The 21794-nt window shown below is 47.6% G+C and overlaps 1 protein-coding gene across 1 annotated transcript in view; it reads right to left on the reverse strand.

Annotated features, from left to right (window-relative positions):
- Positions 1 to 989: 989 nt before the first annotated feature.
- Positions 990 to 21794, reverse strand: part of LOC119459112 (neprilysin-1-like) — a 266788-nt gene continuing 245983 nt past the window's right edge. The window contains exon 4 of the mRNA XM_049671589.1: positions 990 to 3089. Within this exon, the coding sequence (XP_049527546.1) occupies positions 990 to 3089 (2100 nt within the window). The remainder of the gene's footprint in view (positions 3090 to 21794) is intronic.

A 21794-nucleotide genomic window follows, 5' to 3' on the forward strand; every position in this document is an offset into this window, starting at 1 on the left:
ACTAGTACCTGGGCATGGATAACATTACAGCACCACCAGAAAAGGACCCAAGGGAGCTGTAGGTACCACGATGCGATCTCGCACTGCGGTATTTATGTCTTCCTTTGTCCTTGTCTGCTGGCGCTAAAGTGTTATCTAAGTTCGCGTATAAACATGCCCCACACGCAGCAGCGCTACCGCTAAACTTTATTAACTTAGGAATGTGCTATACTAAGCAACCACTAACCCATTAGAAAGCATTGCTATAAAGATTACTCATCAGGCTAGATAGATACTCGCTGGCCATACACTTTCTGCACACGTGCCTGTGCCAGTCTGATATGCTGCGAAAGTTCTTCCGCGAAAAAGTTTCACAGCTTATTGCGTGCACTAAATGCACGACAGGTCGTGTGCGCATGAGAAAAGGAGCTAGCAGCATGTGTACTGCATCGTAAGCAATACAAAGAACATTGCCTACCATGACATCTAAAAGCAAGGGAATCAATCGAGAACTGGTGTCCACTGAGAGCCATAGCTACGAATGAGAAATCCTAGCTGTTTAAAACTCAAACATTTATTTACACAAACATAGCATGCAGTTTTAGTAGTGTGATCAATCTTGGGAAAAGTGCAACAGAGCAATATTATTACAAACCTCCTACCGATTTCATACTCCTGAAACAATGTTTCATTCATGATACTGAAAAGCAGGCGCACAAGCGTGGACACAAGACGAACGGAAACTACGCCACAAACGCTGTTCTTGTTGTTGTGCGTGTGCGTTCGCACGGGCGCCTTTCAATAGCATTAAACCTTTCTAGCTTGCTAATATTTCTGTCGTTAAAACATGGTATTCTTGCTCATTAGTAACAAGGGATCACAAATTAAAAACCGTGTCCGTTCATTAATAATGGACACAGGAGAAGGCAAATGATTTCAGTGATGACCCTGTGCCTAAATCCGTAACAGTCATATTTAAAGAAAACGAGAAAACAATTGCGCAGGTCGAATCACAGGCGTTCTCTGTTGGAACGAATAGTAGGAACGTCGTGTACACAAGTAAAAAAAGTGCATTTGTTTGGTGGGTTCATAGGCGAGCCCAGCGGACAACGGTATGCCGCTGCGAAACGGGGCGAGTTCTTGACTGGGACATTGCACTCGTCACCCATGGTCTGCGGTCGATGAGCGCACAGCCCATAGCAGTAAGCGAGGAAGAAGACCTGCTCGTCCGAGAACGATTCAAGGTGGACAATTCTATAGTCATCCACCCCTAAGTAGTCAACCGCCACGGCCGCTGCATAGCTTTCAAAGGCTATTTCCATTCCGGCAACGACAGGAAAGACGTGCAGCTGGCGCCACCGGCTAGCGTTCGAACTGGCACCCACATCGCAGCTCGCCTTTTTTGCGTGCACGGCCGCTGCCGTTGGAGAAAGCCAGAGTCCGCGATGGCCCGCGTCGTTCACCGTTACACCGACCTCGTCTAAGGACTTAGCCATTTGACGCGCCGCGAAAGATAGCATTCCACCATATCTTACGGCCAGCGTCGCATTGTTGTAGAACAATGGAAGATTGAGCACTCCCATGGCCAGTGTCATCGTGTTGGTTAAATGCAAATAGAACTCGCGTCCAAACCGGGGAAAGACACGAAAGCTGTACACATCTGCGTAATGCTCGTGGTTGCGGAGCTGGCGGTAGATCTCTGATGTCTTGATGAGGTTCGTCATGAACACCTTGCTGGCTAAATTGGGGAAGACGTTGTAGAGTTCTTTGAGCTTCGTCTTGTCGAAGTAGCTATCACCGGGCAGTATAACGCGGGTCATATTGTCGAGCTTGTGGAAGGCGACACGCTTGCTCGATTCATCCATCCAGGTCAGGTTGTTCACTAACCGCTTTGCGTTTTCATTGATTCTGCGCAGGAAACTATAGATAGCGAGACGATTTTCGCTCTTGCCGTAATGCTCATTTACCGTCTTCGACAAAGTTAGCAGTCCCAGACGAGATTCCGCGTAAGCCATGCAGCCGCGCTCCCAAAATGTTTGCAAGTCGGCTCGCGTGCCGTTAAATCTCAAAGACGGCTCCCCGTTAACAGCCCAGAGGTGCGTCTGTATGAATATCCACGAGAGCCCGGTGATGAGTTTGTCCTCGCCGTATGTCTTCGACAGCTTGTCTATGCTTTGAAATATCTTGACGTCCTCGGTGATCACGGTGTCATTGTTCCTCCAGTGGAACTGTCTGTCGTGCTTTCTCAGAACATTTAACCAGATGCCCGCCGGCAGCGACGGCGTCTTTTCATCTAGGGCGCGCAGCTCGAACCAATCCTGGTGTGGAGCATCGTACAGAAACGAGAGCTTCGCGCCAACAATGGCCTGCTCGATGGTGAGGAGCTCCGCCGCTTTAATACCGATTTCGGAACCGTTGACGCCGAGGACATCGTAGTGATCGTTAACATAAGTCTCGTAGTTCTCGAGCTTCAGCGGATCGGGCTCGCTATGTTCCCAGCCGAAGTCAAAGCGACCGCGGATGACGAGCAGTGCGGGCGACTGGCGCACGTCGACGGCGCTCATGTCGAAAAGGAAGTTCATCTGCCAGTTAAGCGCTAAGTTGACCATGACCTCGAGGGGATGCATACTCCCTGGCGTACTCTCAGGCCACGAGAGGCCCAGGTTGCTTCTGAATTCGGCGAACATTCGCAGATTCTCCTCCTTGTCCGTTTTGGCTCTCATACAGCTCCTAAAGAACTGCGTCACCTTGCTGGCCCGACGCAAGTCGGATTTGACCTCCGTGATCGCCATGTCGTACGCATCGGCGATCATGCGAGCTTCGGTCGTCAGCCGGTTCCCCGAGTCCTTCCAGCCGCCGCAAACGAAGCCGTGGAAGTCGTGGCACGGATCTATCGCCGGGTCAATGGCCGCCTTCAGTTCACGGCCGAAGGCAGTGCAATCCTCGGTGCGGCAAATACTGATGTACTTCGGAGCTGGATCCCATGACACCAAGTACTTCACTAGCATCCCCACGATGATAAGCAACAGCGTCACGACAAAGACGAGCACGACGGTGGTCTTGCCGTGGAAGTGGTCCTGGGGCGGTTCGGCAGCATTCTCTTTGACTTCCTGCGTCAGAAGACCGAAATAGCTTTACGATATTTCTCTGGAACGTTAATACTGATATAGGATTTCTTTGGAATGGCATAGGGAAAACATTTTTTTTGTGTGTGTGAAATACTTCCTTTTACAAACCTGGTCATCGATTGCGATAGTCCGCACATAACTGGGTAGGCTATCCTGAACTCTGCATTTAGAATGTGGTCAAGCCACTGTAACGACTTTTTAACACATGGCCGATAGAGCAGATTCCAATTCTAAGTATAGAATGAAACTGACCTACTTCTATTTAATATGGAGGCTGAGGGACTGAATTTATTACGTTCTCGTTAAAATTATTTTCTTGTAACCTGGCATATAGTCGTGATAGAACATCCAGTCACACTATGCGGCTCTGTCCTTTCAATGTGATTAGCTTCCTTAGGGTACTTGCCACACTTTCCAGGGTCTGTCTGCGTGTGTGTGTGTATGTGCGTGTGTGTGTCTCTAAAGGGCCATTTACACTAGGCGGACCCGACACCGACGCCGACAAGAGAACGACAAGACAACGACGGCACTGATCCGCCGAATAGTCGTTAGACTGTCGCTGAGAGGCATTCTGTCACATTACGCCAGACAGCGCCGCCGACATCGCCACCGACAACGCCGCCGACACGGCTGACGACAGTAAGTCGTCGAAGTGTGTGAGGATTTGTGACGCCTACATCGACAAAAATCTGTCTGCCGACTTTCGTTCGGCCATTCTTTGTGAAATCGGCCGCAGAGTTGGAGCATCGCACTGACAACGCGATTGCAGCAGCAGCTGCGCTCTTATATATGCTCATTCGTGCTCAAAATTAATTGAAACATACTTCCGGAGTTGAAATGCAAGATCGTGGCCCTTGAAAGCAGGTTCGAACTAGAGCCGGTACCGATATTGTTCAGCGGAGAACCTACCTGCGGCCAAGGGGTTCGTGCACGTATACTTGGGCGGAATTCACTAAGCTGCGATGTTCGTACGCAATTTCTTAGCCAAAAAGTTCTTACGCTGAGATAAGGGTGCAGCCGAAGTGGCTGCGCATTTAATTTACGGCGTCGTATGAGAGCTAGGACGAAACCACGCTCGGATTAAACGACAAGAAATGAGAGAACCGCGCTCAGCTGATAGCATGATCACACATCATACATATGTAGTCGAGGCTATATTCTTACAGAAAATCACTGCACATCCCAATTCGACAGCTTCCTTTTCCGGGCGTCTGTTACAGCGCCGACAAGCGCAACGGCGCTGGCCCGACACGGCACCGTTCACTGCACCGCCGTCAAAAGAATTGCAGTGAAAGTGTTACGCATTCTTCTCACATTTCTGCGAGAGACTAGACTGATGGACTCATGGTAACTTATTTGGTGCAGAAAGAGACGCTGAGGGTTAGCTACTGCTTGCCAGGTCTGCCAGGCTATGTGATCCCGCCTGTGTCAACCTCACCACCACCACCACCACCATATTGAAAAGCTACTAAATGTCTTTATTTCGATACTAATTGCGGAAATGAAAAAAAAGCTCCGTATTATATAGTTCGTATGGCCTCCAAGGAAGAAGCACTGCACCCGTAAGTTCAATAGAACGGTATGTGATAGCGCGGCACACGGTTGCAGGTACGGTTCTAATATCGCGCATAGGCTGAATATCGCCTCCTTCGCCAGCCGTACCGTCGACGATGTCGTCAAGCACCAACCGACGACTAAACGCTTTACCTTCGCATAGGATCACTGCTAGGGCACGGAGAGCTATTAAAGCAGCCCTAAAAAAGAAATGCACAAAGAAGCCGTGACTATCAATATTCCAGAATTATGACATAAAACTGTACTGCGTAACTTCCACATCTGCAAGTTTCGCAGCCCATAACACTGACATCGGATCAGCGCTCATCGCTTCTTCTTAGCTTCTCCTCAGCTGATAAAAAACGATGATTATTCGCACCAGGTCAAGAGTTTGTTCTTGCAGGTACAGGCGGCCGCATTCCGACAGAGGCGCAATGCACGAAGGGGCGTACACATCAATTTTGGAGACTGGTAATAAATTATAGGTTGGCGATGTCACCGCCTGGAGCCCTCATATACACTGTCTGCCATAGCCGAAGTGGCACCCTATAGAAGTCAAGGCTAATCAGTCAACATCACCACGTTGCTCATCGGTTACGTTGCCATAAGTTTACCAGCTTCAAGATAAGACACGCTCAAGTGCATGTTAGAATTATGCACAGTACCGTACTCGAAGCACATAGCAATTCAACATTCTAGCTGGTTTCGGACGAAATCGGTTCAACTAATCGATCTTGCGACACTGACACACATTGTTCAGGGCAGTCACTGCACATATAGTACGATGCCATGTTAGTGGTACCCAAGCGGCGCCCGACGCCCTTCTCTAAACATGCGAATGCGGCCTCGCAGTACGAAGCAAAATGCGGGTCAAGAGCCACAGTCCGTTAAAATTGCGCACCAATATTGGATGTTCTAAAACGTCATTAGTGTACGTCTATGTTTACTGCAGGACGAAGGCCTCTCCCAGCGATCTCTAATTATCCCTGACCTGCGCTAGCGGGATTTGAAGTTATGCCTACATATTTCCTGATTTCATCGCCCCACCTAATATTCCGCCCTCCTCGACTGCGTTTACTTTCCCCTAGCACCAACTCTGTATTTGTAATAGATGACCAATTATCTGCCCTATAAATTAAGCAGCCTGCAACTGAACCTGCGAAGAAACAATCACACCTTCTCTCTGAGTGTCCCTGCTTCCGTGCGCCCAGGAAAGAACTTTGAAGAGTGTGAGATAGACTTGACAAACGCCTTTTGTGAGAGGAAAGGGTCCTGGAACACTGGCGGAGACAGTCCTCAGAACAGAAGGCTTTGAAAGCGTTCGTTGCGCTTCTTGCGGAGAACTGGTCTTAAGCTACGTTCACACCGAAAGCGGAGCGGCCAACGGCCAAGCGGATTTTCAAAGCGGTGAGCCGGCGAGCGCGCGCGGCTGTTCAGGCCGGCCGGGTTCTCTGGCTGCCCGCGCCGCCGGGGAGTCGCAGCATCTCACAATTTCACGGACGTGCCGCCAATTCGCACTTACCAGTCACACCCAAATCCTGCACAATCTTCTTCAATAGCCTTTTCTTATAGTCTGTTTCCTTGTAACGTGGGTTACATTAATCGTACAGGACCGTGTACTTCTTGATTATGTCCAGCAGCAGTTCCACAGAGAACACAGCCGGTTCTGACATGGTGGACGCCGTTTGCATTGTCTCGGCCGGATGTTTACATTTATTCACCAGCGCTTCCGCCGTTTCGGGTTCTGTTTGGCTGCGGACAAAGCGGCCAACTTTCCGCGCGGAAAAAATGGGTCCGGGCGCGATGCGGCCGCGTATTTTCCGCAAAGCAAGAAAGTCCGCAGCCGCTTGCCCGCTCCGGCTTCGGTATGAACATGCCCTTGAGGCAGACCTTAACGTGGCGGTCCCACTCCGGCGGCACGAGCCCCCCCAGTTTTCAGTACTTTTGGAGCAACCGTGGCGGCTCTTCTACTTTGTATATGAAGTTATTGTATAAACCATAAAAAAGCTTAATTCTTGTAGATTCTAACTATATATAATATAAAGAAATTCATTAATGTGATTTAGAAATAAATGTTCAAGAACAAGCATGAGACACATGGTTTTTGCGAACTGTGCCTCAGTTGTGACCATATTTAGAATAAACTACCGAGCTTACAGCATTGCTGCTTGCTCTGTAGCTTTAGGACATATTTATCTAGTTCCTAGACGTAGCAAAATAATTTTTAATTTTTACTTTTTGGATAATTTGCTTTTGAAAATTGCCAAATATCGCAATCTTCTGTTGGTAACAGCCCGGCTACTACTTGCTCAAGGAAGGTAAATTTTGGACAAAGTAGAGTTCAAGAAATTTCCATTTAGGACGCAGAATTTCATTCAAATAACTTTATTAGTTTTCCTAATAATGCAGCCGAAATTAGTCAATATTTAGAATTCTGGTTTTATTTTTGTCCATTTTTGCGGGAAGGTACTAAAGCTACGAAGCTGCGGTTTAAAACTAATAACGGTACATGAACGAAATTTTGCGTCCTAAATGGAAATTTCTTGAACTCTATCCAAAATTTAGCTTCCTAGAGCATGTAGTTGCCGGGCTGTTTACAACAGAAGATTGCGATATTTGGCAATTTTCAAAAGCAAATTATCCAAACAGTAAAAATTAAATTTCGCTACGTCTAGGAACTAGATAAATATGTCCTAAAGCTACAGAGCAAGCCGCAATGCAGTAAGTGCGGTAGTTTATTCTAAATATGGTCACAACTGAGCCACAGTTCGCAAAAACCATCTGTCTCATGTTTGTTCTTGAACATTTAATTGTAAATCACATTAATCAATTTCTTTATATTATATATAGTTAGAATCTACAAGAATTAAGCTTTTTATGGTTTATACAACAACTCCATAGCCTAAGTAGAAGAGCCACCACGGTTGCTCCAAAAGTACTGAAAATGGTGGGCTCGTGCCGTCGGAGTGGGACCACCACCTTAAGCAGTGCCGTATGCGCCTTCCCCCCCCCCCCTTTCTTTTTTGCTCTTCTTTCCTTTTTTGTAATATCGGTTTCCTATTATCTGTTATTCACCTTATCACCTTTGCGCTGCACAGGGTAGCCAGCCGGTCTGAGAACTGGCTAAGCTACCCGGTCTTTCCGCCTATTCCTCCTCCCTCCCACTCCTGCCCAGCTCCCATTTTTCCTCTTAATTTCAACTACTAATACCCCCGTTCGCTCTCTGAAACACACCGCTCTCTTCCTCTCTCTTAGCGTTATATAGACATAACATGTTTTGTTCCATAGCAATTGTTTGGGCGCTCCTTAAGTTATTGTCACGCTTCATTGTTAACCTCGAAGTTTCAGCCCCATATGAATTGAATGGCTGTACGCTTTTCTTTTCAACGACAGCGGTGAGCTCCCGGTCACGATTTGATAATACCGGCCGTACGCACTTCGGCTCATTTTCATTCTTATGTAAATTTCCGTCTAATGGTCAAGGTTCCCTGTGAGTAATTTACTAATATAGTCTTACTCATGTATTACTCTAGAGTCTCACTGCCGATCATGTATTCTTGTTCGCTGGCAGATTATTCAACATAGCCTTTGTTAACCTACTCTTAAACTTTCGTGGTTAAGGTCCTCAATCAATTATTGCAATGTGTCCCCAGCGTTACTGGACAGGACAGAGTCATCGGCAAGCTGAAGGTTGTTGACATATTCGCCGTTGATCATCGCTATTGATGCTCTCCAGTCTGATAGCTTGAATACTTCTAAGCTTGCAATTAATATAACTGGAGAGATTGTGTCCCCTTGCCTGACCATTTTCTCGATAAGTATTTTCCACTTTTCTTGCGGCTAATTAAAACACGCGAAGCCAGAAGCACCGCTGACGCAGAGTCGAAGCCTGAGCAGTTGCGGATACGTGCGCTGTAGCTGAAGGCAAATATGGAAGTTACACATAAATAAAATAATTATTGAGTTGTCAGCCGTAGGCTTCAAGCACCACGGTCTTGATGTGAAGTTCGTTCAATACTTCAGTACGATCCGTACGATATGCACTTTCAGCGCTAATTACATACCAATCTCGTAGTTTTGTTCAAACGCACTGAATTAAGTCATAGAATTGGGGGCCGCCGGGAGTGCGCACAAGGCAGCATAATTCGAGCGACGTAAATGCTGATCTTGCTGATACGCCGCGTTTTAGTGACCGCGCTTAGCGTCAGGCACGCTTCGCATTGTTCACATCGTGATACCAGGCCACGGTGGCCAACTTTTTTATGCTGTCATGTTGACCTGACTACTGCGAAGCAGGAGTGTAGCCCCGTAAGACTGCTGCCGGCTGGACTAAATTTCTTGCGCTGGATTTACAAACGCCTATGAAGGGTTTCTTAGGCGAGAGTAAGTGTGAGCAGGAAAATATTAGAAAGAACATCGCACGAAACGACTGAAAGACCTGAGTGACGTCATTTCTCCCAGGACTGATGTTAGTCTCGGGTTTAAAATAAGCTTTAATTTTGGTCCGCAAACAAACAGGGACGAAGAAAAGGAGAGAGAAGGACGAGCGCTTTCCTGGTTGATCGTCCAAGCGCTCGTCCTTGTGTCTCCTTTTCTTCGTCCCTGTTTGTTCGCGCACAAAAATTTAAGAAAATGAATCTGTTCTAACTAGGCCGACTCGCATTTATGTTAAAATAAGCATCTCCAGCCAATCATAGGAAGATGCTGGCTGTCGTCTGCTGTCGCTTTTTTTCTTCTTGTTTTTTAGCCGTCTGCTTTTAACATGAGCTGTTGCCTTTACTGACTTTATGCATGCCAAACAAGAATGTAGCGGCGTGTTTATGACCGTTTTGTGGCACTAGTTTTTACCAAAAACGCAGTGTCTCCAGTTATACGCGTCATTGTTGTTATAAACATAAATGTGTGTGTGGGTGTGTGTTTTTGGCCGCATGCGACACCTATTCGCTTCGTGCATGCGATGTATTTTATTTCACAGCATCACTATGCTGGTAGGTGATTTTATGCATCATTAACTTTCGCATCGTATTAACGTCCGGCTTCTTAGACAGGATCGCCATCCGTCGTATGCACACGTTGGTTCACGTCGTAGGCCACAGAATGAGCAACACCGTGGGCACAGACACTAAGTCGCTTGAACTTTGTGCTGAATTAAAACTGCGGACTATATAATAGAAGGCTGATGCTAACAGCACAGAATACGACAGCGAATTGTGCAAGGTCAACACGTTTTGATAATTAGAAACGTTTAGGCGTTTTTTCATTGTTTCATCTCGCATGGAGAATTACAGCCTCAAAGCGTTGTAAAAAATTATCATCCGCAGCCCTTTGACCAAGAGAAAGCTCAAACTAGAAAAAAATACGATAGAATTGTTCTCCAGACACACTTGACGGTTGTCAGGGAGGGGTATTGCACTTGTGTTTGTTACCACGCAATAGAGTGTCATGATGAGTATGAAAATCTGCGGGCATACAGAAGCACAGCCTATAAGACAGGCAAAGTTCGACGCACAGAATTAATGTTACTCGCAGCCACAGCAACACACGCTCAATACAATTATGCGCTGGAACAGCTCAATGCATTTTGAGATGACAAATCAGAGCACGCAACAAAGATATAAGCACGCGCCATCCTCGGCTATCAGTTGCGGCCTCTGGCCAATCAGCCGCAACAGCGCGTTCCAACGCTCACCTGCGTCAGTTCGAGCCGCGTAGATAACATAATGATGTTCGTAAGACCTGCTACACCGCTATCGTAGAAATTTCTTCTTAAGTCGTGCAAGTTCTTAGCTGTGCAAGTTAAACCCTACATTTTGTAGTTATAAGTGCTTTTTTTTTCTTTGACGGATTGTAAGATGTTTTAGTGCGTTCCTTTTAATGTTTCTTTATAATGAAAATGCTTTGCATTGCTGTTGATAACGCTGTTTCTTTCTGTTCAATGCTGTTCATAATGCTGTTTTTGTCCCGTTTGCTTTATATGTCACTTTTTGATCTTGATTATGTGCACTTCAACATGCTGTGCATCGTAAAAATGTATTTCCGGGAAGCCGGAGCTAGCCAACCTGCGTCTCAAATTTTACTCCCGGCCTCCCTCATCTTCATGATAAAATTAAAGGAACTATTACTATAAAAAACAAGGGAGCATTCATAGTCTATAGCCTCTGAGATCTGGCACCGCATATAATCTCAGAGTCTATGCCCAGCTTATATGGCTGCCTTTCTTAGGCCTAATGAGCCAAGAAAACAAGAATGGATCTCGTAAACAGCACCCAGTTATTCCTAACAGTTCGTTGTCGAAGCATCATAACTGAAATCGAAAACAAATACAGGTACCTGCTGGGAGCATTAGTACGAAACAGTGCAGGACGACGATTTGATAGATCTGAAGCAGCCGGCTTTATTCTCGAAGTCGCCACCATGTTCAGTCGTGCATGATCGTGTCGTTGAGGCTAATTCACACTAGGCCGACACGACGCCGATTTTTGTCGGCCGACTGTTGGCGACAGCAGCTTACAGCACGGAAAACGCGGTGGCCAACGGGCCTAGCGGTAGAGCATCCGCCTCGTTTGCGGGAGGTACTAAGTTCAAATCACGGTGCCGCCGGGAACCCACCGCTTTTCTAATGGGTAGAGATGTTCTCTGGCCTGGTTTTCGGCTGTTGTGGGGGTTCACATCTCGAAGGAGGGCCCAACAGAGAGTTCAGGACTTGTCTCTGGGCACCTCTTGTCCATCCACAGACGGCCTTGTTGACGAACATCTGCCGCGGCTGTGGGAGGCAAGTGCTGCCGCCGGGTGCCCGACTCTCTGCTGACAAGTCCGTCAGCGATGCGTCTACAGACTTTCCGAGTCGGTGGCGTACGACAGGGGCGCTGACAGGACGGACAACCCTGTCACCAGCAGTCAGCGGACCAAAGTCGGTGTCGTGTCGGCCTAGTGTCATCAGGCCTTAGCTGTTTTCCCGCCCACTTAGGTCGCTGGCTATTCCGTGGTCTAATGGGTAGCACATTGGGTGGCTGTTCTGAGTTAAGAGGATTCAAAAGCAACTGCCGGAAGAACTTAAGTCACTGGATAAGGGGCACTGGTTATGTGTCGCTGTTTAATAAACCTCATTATTAACCACCGGTAATTAGCAAGAATGCACAACTGGGCATGTGCCGCATTTGAAAGAACCTCTTTGACGTCACCATGGGTTACTGGGAATGTGCCACTCGTTATGTGCGCTCTTCGACAAACCAACTTAGGTTATTGGGTATCTGCCGCTGGGTATGTGCGTTTCTTCAAAGACAAAGACGAACATTTCTCTGGTGTTCGGTGGAACTAAACCCACGTCATACATAATCAGACCATTCTCCTTTCAATATATATCCGCAAACGCGGGCTTCGTGGCGGTGCCGCCAGACGGCACAGTGTGTCGAGAGAAGCACGAAAGTGCAGGGTCATTCCACGCGAAACGCCTGAGACCCTGAAAGCAAGCATGGCCGATTTTGATCCCGTAAGCACTCCTCGAAGATTACGCGAAGAAGCAATTGTTGGGCGGAGAAAAATAATTTAAACTCGAGGTTTGAAACTACGTACCATGGCAAATCTTATTTTACAATATTTTACTGGCGTAGTTCTTTGATGCGACATCATGTGATGTTACACAGTCAAATGAAGTACACTTTCAGAAGGATCTTTTGACTTTGCTAAAGTGCTTTTTGACGATACTAAGACCTAACATATGCATAACGGCCCTCAAGACAAATATACGTCAGATAGCTAATTATTTGCAGGCACCTTTCAACTTCCGATCTGGAAATTTTAATTTGAGTAAGTTTTGTTTGAGGGGAGAAAAACATTTTTGAAGTACAGAACCAATCTCCCCGGTAGCACTACTGAACTGTTTCGTCACAGCAAAACGCGTGCGGGCCTACAATTCAATTCTTGCTCTTCTTATGTACTCTGTGTGGATTGAAATATCGGCGCAAGCTTCTTTATGCGCGGTAAACGACTGTAAAGCTTCCGTTAAAGTTGTTTGAATGTTGTTCCACCCTCCAACAACGTTTTACAATACATTTGTGAGCTGAAAGTAAACTATGACTGCTTCGAGGTCGTCGTCAGGAGCGGATAGTTACCAGTCACCTGTCATTGAACACGGTGCTGAGTCATTATTTTGTAAGTACTAGGTATCATCAGATTACGACCAATGCAAGAATATAAATCACCGGCACTCCACGCCACCCATTGCGTAGGAGAAAAAACATTCAGAGCCCTTCCCTTACTGAGAAGATGGAAGCCAGCGAAGCTGTGACTATGGTGGGTCTGCCATCTCTATGTTGCTAATATGCTAGTATTGCTACAGCGAATTTATGTATTATCATTATTGCCTGTATTGCGCGTCTTCGGCATGTTCGTCAAATAGCAAAGACACCGGCTTCTTGTTTTCGCCCGGCACGATGGCGAAATAGTGCGTTTGCTGTGCCAGGTCTGCCCCATCGTCATAGACTAGCGTATGAGCCACAGGGTTCATAGCCGCGGCACACTGCGCGGCTTCATCAGGATCCTAAAAGATGTGGTTAAACGAGCGAGTCCAAAGGGCAACTGCTGATAACAGCGCTAGCGCGATCTTTACGTCAGGAGACAAAGGGGCACAACGATTGGTGGGACGAGCCGCCGCCGAGTATCGCAGCACTTGTGAAAGAGGCATCGGCGGTGGCGAGGGATATAACAATGGGTCATCCATCACCCGTTTTGACATTTGTGGAAAGCGCCACGCACACGGAGCCGAAGAAAGTGCTGATGATGATAGTTTTTTTCTTCACGCGGACACGCCCTGGGGAACCTAGCCCGTACAGATTCGCTGTAAAATGTCAAGAAATTACCAATTTGCAGGCTGTAGTCTACTGCGAGTGTTCGTGGGCCTGCTCAAACGCGCTTTTCATTCTGGTGTGAAACATCAGAGAAGCAATGACCGTGTGAATATTCTGCTTCTGTGCAGGACAGAATGTGGCCAATTTATCTACCACGGAAAAATCTCACATCTACGCCATGTTTGAATACTTGACCACCCAGTGCCTCGAAATTAGAAATCGTGAACACATGCCTGATACGTGGCATTTATGCTGATGTCAAATAACACGGCGCGCGTCCGCTTGGCAAAGCCACAGTGCGTATGCGTGCCAGAAAAATTGACAGCGGCGAATACGTGTTCTGCCGTGAAGAAACAGTTGGGGAATGCCTACCGGCGAGATTGGTTGCGGATTTCAAAATTTTGTTTTCACACTTGAAACAAAATTTAACCCGAATTACAATTTTTAGATCACAAGGCAAAATATTTGTGCGTATAATGAGCTATTTCACGTCCCGGCACGTCCCACACACCGGTTCTTTGTAGACGTCAGCGGAGGAAGCCAGACACGGCCGGAACGCTCCCGCGGCCGTTCCTTGCTGGTTCTCGTTCGTCACGCCGCCGATCGTAGGCAAGTCGCAGGCCAACCAGAGTAAGTCGCACACCGCCCATGCCGCGCCGAATGGGTTCTCGGTGAACTCCCTCCGGAATCTCGCCGTCGCACCGGGCACTGTTCTAACGGTGTGGCGGCTTCCTGCCGTAGACGGCCCTCGCGCTTGCCTTTTTGGGCTGATCGTCGCCCGTTGCTTTGGCCTGCCGGCGCCAATCACATTGTCGGCTCTGCTTTCGTTCGCGGCGTATTTGGTCAACGACCTCGTGTTCGACTAGGATTTCCGAACCACTCGACGTATGTACGTTCTCCTGCGTACACTCTTTCGCGGCGTATGGGCGCCCATTCGCGCTTCTGGACACGCAGTCGCAGCTTGCGTTCTTCCTCCGTACGAACGGCATGCGGTCGGGCCACCGTGAGTCGAAAGGGCAACTGATAAGAGCGCTAGCGCCATCTCCACGTCACAGAACGCCTAAACGCCGTTGTCGACACTGTTATTTAGGGGCGAGACGGTGCCCAACACAATGGGCGGCTGTTTCTGTCGCACGCAAGTGAGGGTGACGGCGAGGCCGAACAGTGGGGTGCGCTGCGTCTATCGCACACGACACCGGAAAGGAGGACGGTGAAGCGGAACACAATGGCTCATCCAACGTGGGCTGTGACACTCTTTTGTCGGACGCGAATGAGGGCGACAGCGACGCCGAACAGTGGGGTGCGCTGCGTCTCTCGCGGACGATATGGGAGAGGCGGACGGTGAAGCGCTGCATGGGCCGTCCATCACGGGATGTGACTCTTTCTATCGGACGCGAGTGAGGGTGACGGTTACGCCGAACAATGGGGTGCGCTGTGTCTATCGCACACGACACCGGAGAGGACGACGGTGAAGCGGAACACAATGGGTCATCCTTCATGGGCTGTGACAGTTTTGGAGCACAATGGTAAACCGACCACTTCGCTACGTACTCGGGAAAGAGGCTTCGGTGCCGGCTCCGAGTAGCACAATGGGGTATTACAGCGAAGGAATAAGGCCTGATGATGATAGTGTTTTCTACACGCGGACATGATCCGGGGGGGGGGGGGGGGACCTAGCCATTAACAGCTTCGCTGTAAAAAACAAAGTTAAAATTTTGTGCAAATGCAGGAATCAAATCTTTGTCACCCAGCCCATCACCACGATGCTCTATCCATTACGCCACAATAATATTTATACCTATGTCATGCCGATGGGAGCTACATGTTTGAAACGATCGCCGTGTGTTGATGATGGTTATTCGCATACAATGCCATTCACGGAAATAGCGGTATCACTGCATTTTCTTGTAAACTTTTGCAGTAATGAACCATGATAGACACCCTACGTTTTTTTTTTTTGCGTCTCTTTTATTGGTTCTTTTTTTATTATTTTTTTACCCAAAGCGCACTCTGGGTGTTAGGGTGGTTTTATGTATTTGTTCTTATTTTTTTCTAGCCTTCAAGGTGACCCGAAGCAGTGCCGAAGGTTCACGTGAGCGTACTTGCCGGTTGTATTGGTTGAAATATAGTTTTCTCGCTTTCAAGTCCCTCCAACTGCAGCCAAAGCCTCAACAACGTTTTTTTTTCGTTGTCTTTTTTCGACTTAACATGACTGCCACGCATAGCTTACAAGTGGCGTAGGTGGTCACTCGTTTGGTTCCGCGTTTGTGTGCGTGTGTGAGGATCACCAGTATCTTCGTGCGCCCTCGGAAGTTGTTGCCCGAGCGGCTGACAACAGCATGACAGGGGGATGAAGAGACCCATCTAGTCAGTCTTCATTGTGGAAAACGCTGCCAAGCCACTCTCGGGTAACCTAGCCGTCGACACCGAATTCTATGAGACCGCCCGGCACTGGAGGAACAACCGTCTTCTAGGGTCGCTCTTTGTCCATTGTCGTCGTGTCGAATGGACTTTGGTAGCTGCACCGGTCACCGTATGCTGGTTTTAGGGGCGAAGCACCTTAGGGCCGAGCCTTGTCCCTCGTAGTCCGTAGCTTTGGTTGGCATGGAGACCGCAATGTATGTTTATGCATATATACATATATATGTATATGTATAGTATATGTACGCCAAGCTCCGGCTTACCCGCCGCGGTGGCTTAGTCAGCTAAGGCGTTGCGCTGCTGAGCACGAGATCGCGGGATCGAATCCCGGCCGCGGCGGCCGCATTTGGATGGAGGCGAAATGCAAAAACGCCCGTGTGCTTGCGTTGTAGATCACGTTAGAGAACCCCAGGTGGTCGAAATTAATCCGGAGCCCGCATAATCAGAACTGGTTTTGGCACATAAAACCCCAGAATCAATCAATCCGGCTTGCGGAAGCCGGAACCGGAAGCCGGCTTCTGCTTCCGGAGAACGCTTCCAGCGTTTTGCCCGAATGATCCCCCGCTGCTTCGCCCACTCATCATCATTCACTTCGTGGATATCCGGTGTTTTTTTTTTTTAAAGACGATAGTCTTTCTTGGGGAACTTAAACGCTGAAGATTTGGTCTGTCTGTCTGTCTGTCTGTTTGTCTGTCTGTCACCCGATTCAGCCACCCGGCCAAAGTTGGACCACTTGCTTACCGCCCACACTACTTAAACTGGTACGGCTGTTCATACTTGTGAACGTTATCGATCACAAAGTAAATATTACGCATATCTGAGGCGCAACATCACTAGGTAAGTATTAGGAGGTGTGTTCCTTTAATAGAAAATACATAGATACTTAACTCTAAAGACCCTAGTTTCTTAAGCTGAGCTGAAAATTCCATGCTATGCGCGCCGACAAAGGACGTTCCCCGACTGCGCGCCGACGAGCGCCCTCTGCCATGGAGGAAGGAAACCCTCTGCACAAGCTCATGTTTCCCGATGTATTGCCAGATGGGGTCCATGTCTCACGCAGCGCCTCCTCAATTTTATCAATGCCAGCCAGATGCGGCCGATTCAACATAAAGGAAGCGCTGTATGAGGCAGGGCAAAACATAAATGGCCGCTTGATGAAATAATGCGGTAAAATGAAATCTGTTCAAACAAACCTTCATGCCACGACGGAAATGGTACGAGAACAGCATCACGGGTGGCCGCGGATCAGACCAGCACTCATGTAGTACGGCCGGCAGAAGACTATCGTCTTTCGATGACATTTGCAGCGAAGCACGCAGATACGCGGCAATTTTTTAACTCTCTTTCGTTGTGTGAATTGCCTCTGCTCAAGTCTACTCTTTCAACAGTACGAGCATATTATATATATATATATATATATATAGAGAGAGAGAGAGAGAGAGAGAGAGGATATCCCAACTATCATACACCAATATTTAAAAACACGCAATTGCCACGTAGCTGAACAGAACCAAGGTATCGTTGTTTTACGTTGCATGGAGATACTCAGCTGATTTTTTGCATTACGTCTAATTACCTAATTAGTCATAATTATTTATTCAACTTCTCTGATACTGTAATTAGAACCAAAGTGTCAATGAGAAAATTGTAGAGCGACATGAGAAACACCCGATAGAACTGTCTCTTGCTCAATACGAGCTACTTAAAAGCGTTTTTTGCGACCATGAAGGAAGCCCGCGAATACACGCATAATGCATGCCTCGAGTGACCAGTCACGCAGGCAATTTTGCATGTATTCGAGGGCTCCTTTCACACGCTTGAACGACGAATACATGCAAAATGGTTCCGCTGCACCCTCCTCCTCCTCTTTCCTCCTCGTCGTCATCATCGTCTTTCCTTCCCCGTGGCGCTCCGCGTTGGCTCTTTGCTCCTTCACTGGGATTGTTCGCTCGGTTACGCCGACGTTCGCCGTAGGGACGAGCGCCTAGGAGCTGCGCTCTAATAAAGTGTCTTTTGGTGTGTTTCGCGAATCACGTTGTTAAAAGCCATCGGACCACAAGCTCAAACTTTTCTTCCGACCGACGGCTCTGACAGCAACTCAATGTCTAAAGCAACGCGCGAATAGGGTAAAACGAGTGTTATCTTACGCACCTGCTCTTTAATGGTGACCGACTTGATGGTGACCGACCTAATGGTGATTGGCTGTGGCTGCTGCGGGTCGGGCTCCGCAGACGTTCCCAGCGGCGTGTCAGGCACGACAGAAACCTACGAAGTAAATGAAGTGCAATACATACTGATGCGTTGCACACATTAGGTTGCCCTGATGGCGTTCGCGCGCGTGTATGGTGCAGGCTTGTCAATTGAAAAGAAAGAAAAAAAATGTTCGACGCGTTCTTTCCTTGAAGTACTGTGCGTGTTCGTTCGATTAACAAGCACTAAATGCGTTTGAACACCATAAAACAGTGAAATGGACAACTTTGGTATCATTAAGGTATGAGACCACAAATCTAAGATATTTTTAATCAGTAGCCAGGGTTACAATAGGTATTTTTTCTAATGAAGCATGCTTTATTCAACCTATACCTCTCGCGGTGGCGACGGGTATAACAATGGGCCATTCATGATCCGTTTTGACACCTGTGTAAGGCACAGGTGTCAAAACGGATTAACGCCTCCCTCTTCGCTCTCGCGCAGTCTCATCCCCCCCTCCCCCCATGCCAGCACGCGCGACTGAGCCGCCATTGTGGGTTCCTCATGCGCGCGGCCAGGAGATGCGCAGTTGCTGTCGGAAAACTGCGCCGCCCATCTCCCTCCCTCCCATCTCTCCCATCTCTCCACGGTCTTTCGCACGACGGATGGCGCGTTTCCCGTCAGCGTCTTTCTCTTGCGCCAGATTGAGCCGCGATCGTCGGATCCCCTCGCGCGCTTTCACTCGCATATACAGCATACGGCACGCTGCGACGGTGTTATCGCCTTGGAGTTTATACGGAACATTACGGTTACGGCGATGGCAGAAATGAGCTTGGAGTGGCGATATAGTTGCCATCGCAATAAAAGGTGATTGTTACATTTTATTTATTTATTTACTTATTTATTTATTTATTTATTTATTTATTTATTTATTTATTTATTTATTTATTCATCAATTTATCAATTTATTTATTTATTTATTGACATATACTGCAGCCCTATATAGGGCTATAGCAGGAGTGGGAATATCATACATTGCTACACAATAACAAACATACACATACACAAAAAATGAAAACGAAAGCCCTTCACATGTTAGCGAGGTGCTTAGTGGTGGTAGCTATAAAATCTTTTAGTGATAGTGAACGAATGTCGCCGGGGGGAGAATACCATAGCTCAATTGTACGTGGGAAAAAACTGTATTTGAATGTGTTAGTGAATGTTCTTTTTGAACCAGGAAACATGCAAAAACAAAAGACAGGCGGGGAATCTACTTCCAGTTTGTCGCAATAGCTGGTCGAGACGTGAATTTCCGCGGTGTTTTAACGGGCCTACGTAATTTCTTTATCGGTAAAAATAATTTGCTTTGCAGTATATGCAGGGGCGAAGGAATGTATTTGGTGAGTTTTGAGAATTTGCACTGCAGTATAAGGGCCAAAATGTGCGAGATTGTACTGGAATCCAGGACGTCAAACTAGTGTGTTATGCGCTGTGGTATCGGCGCAAAAACAAGTTTAAAAAATCTACATAGCCATCAGCCTGTTACCGCAAAAGTGAAGAAAACATTGTTTTTGATTAATACCCTACTAGTTTAACATATTTTTGGGCTTCACGGTAGGAGTTTCTTACGTACTGTATTGTGCAAAGCAGATCACGCCAAGCAGATCATAAAAGCATGGCGCTGACTATGACGGTCCGCCTGCGGTATGATGGACAGCGTGATAATGGCAACGACGCAAAAGAAAGGACGACGACAACGTCGCGACGAGTGCTACGCCGATGTGAGAACGACGGAGTTATATCGCGATAACCGCCCCAGGACGACGAAGGTGGTACGACGTCTAGCGTTGGAACAACGTTTTGTTCATTGCAATTCTGTTCAGTGTAAGTTACCCCTCCGAAAGACTGTCATGATAGCAACTCGGTGTCTGAAGCCGCGCGCGAAACGCGCATCTTGCGTAATATGTGCCACCCTTGTACCGGTTCGTTAATGTCGACAGTTTTCTTCATCGGCTGTTCCTGTTGAGTGTCGGGCTTCGCAGGTGGTCCGAGCGGTGTCACAGACGTGGCAGGAGCCTGTCAAGTAAAGAAGGTACACCAAATACAGCGAAACCATTGGGAGAAGTGTGCTGAGATCGACTAGACAGCTGCGCTGAAAACCTTGCTGTAAACTACTGCGCTTAACCCGACCAATGCTATGTCTTTCTTTATGGAGGAACCAATCAGGACTGAGTATTACCGCTCCATACTGATTTTTTCATTATTTTACCCGCGGTTTATAGACAATCCGTATAGCAACCGTTTTCTATAAGTATGTCTTCAAGCTTGCCCAAAAGTATTTAGAAATGAGCCCTTTCAATGTAACACGACAGTTGGCCCCTGCGGTAGCTTTAGCAATTATGACTGTGGTAATCATTCCAATATTTTCAACTTCTGTTCGTGCACTCGTCATTGAACTGTTTCTTTTTAGGGATAACTCTTAGGGATCTTTCATACCTTGCCAATTAAAACGATTTCAGTTTTAGTTAATAGACTTAAACCTGCGATGAGCTTGGCCTTTGCAAACTAGATTCCAATAGACAATAATGCTTTGCATGGTAAAAGGGAGTTACACAGCTAAGAAAGCTTTGGTGGCTACGCGCAAAGGCTGACCAGGTAATAAAATCCCCCCCTACCCTATACCCTACCCTATACCCTACCCTCCGGTGATTTGCGTGCGCTGGAAGACGGCGCACTTCCTCCACACTTTCCTCCCTTGGGCGCGCGAGATTGAGCCACCATCGTCGGCTCACCGTTGCACGCTTTCACTCGCACATACAGCACATGGCTCACGGGGGAAATTATCACGAGATAATTTTCCCCCGTGAGCCATGTGCCCGTGAGCCATGTACGGGTTCTGTTTGTCCATAGGGCAAACAGAACCCGTAGCAACTGCCAGAGGAGGTCCACCAAGCGCGCCTCCGCCTATATCCGCCTCCTCGGCGACGCTTCGACTCCTTTCTCCTTCAAAGTAGAAAACCTACATGCAAGCGCTGTTTTAAAACAGCGCTTGCATGTAGGCTCCCTACTTCAACGCATCGCTCAACGCCACCTAGACTTTCCTCTAGGTGGCGTTGCTTTGCCGCGCACCCAGCGCGCTCCTCCGTACTTTCCCCAGCGCGCGATTCTCTTCTTCACATCCAGGCGTCTTCCTCCTCCTGTGCTCGCTTCCTTCTTTGCGACAAACATAATTTCGCCGATTTGACAGTGGGGGCACGTACGCTGCGCGTGAAGTACTACCTGACAAGGCGTTTGCGCGCAGTGACTTCAGTGCATGCCTGAAACATATGCTACCAACAAATGATAGATGCTGCACGTAGACTGAAGGCGCAAACCCGCTGCAAGAAAAACAGTGATAGGCGATCACCACACCAGTCATCTCCGTTACCACCTAATCATGCGCCGCCAAACGTGCTCCCCCTCCACCCTTTACGCTTTCTGCGAAGGCCAAAACGCTTTATTTATTTATTCGTTTATTTATTCATATATTTATCATTTATTTATTCATTTATTTATTCATTGATTTATTTATTCATTTATTTAGATACTATCAATTCCCGAGGGCTTACAAAGAGCAGGGGCATACAAATAGCAGGTACAGCTTCAAGCACACAATTCAAGAATTGCCATGCGTTTA

This window comes from Dermacentor silvarum, chromosome 7 (assembly GCF_013339745.2).
Source record: "Dermacentor silvarum isolate Dsil-2018 chromosome 7, BIME_Dsil_1.4, whole genome shotgun sequence".
NCBI lineage: Eukaryota > Metazoa > Arthropoda > Arachnida > Ixodida > Ixodidae > Dermacentor > Dermacentor silvarum.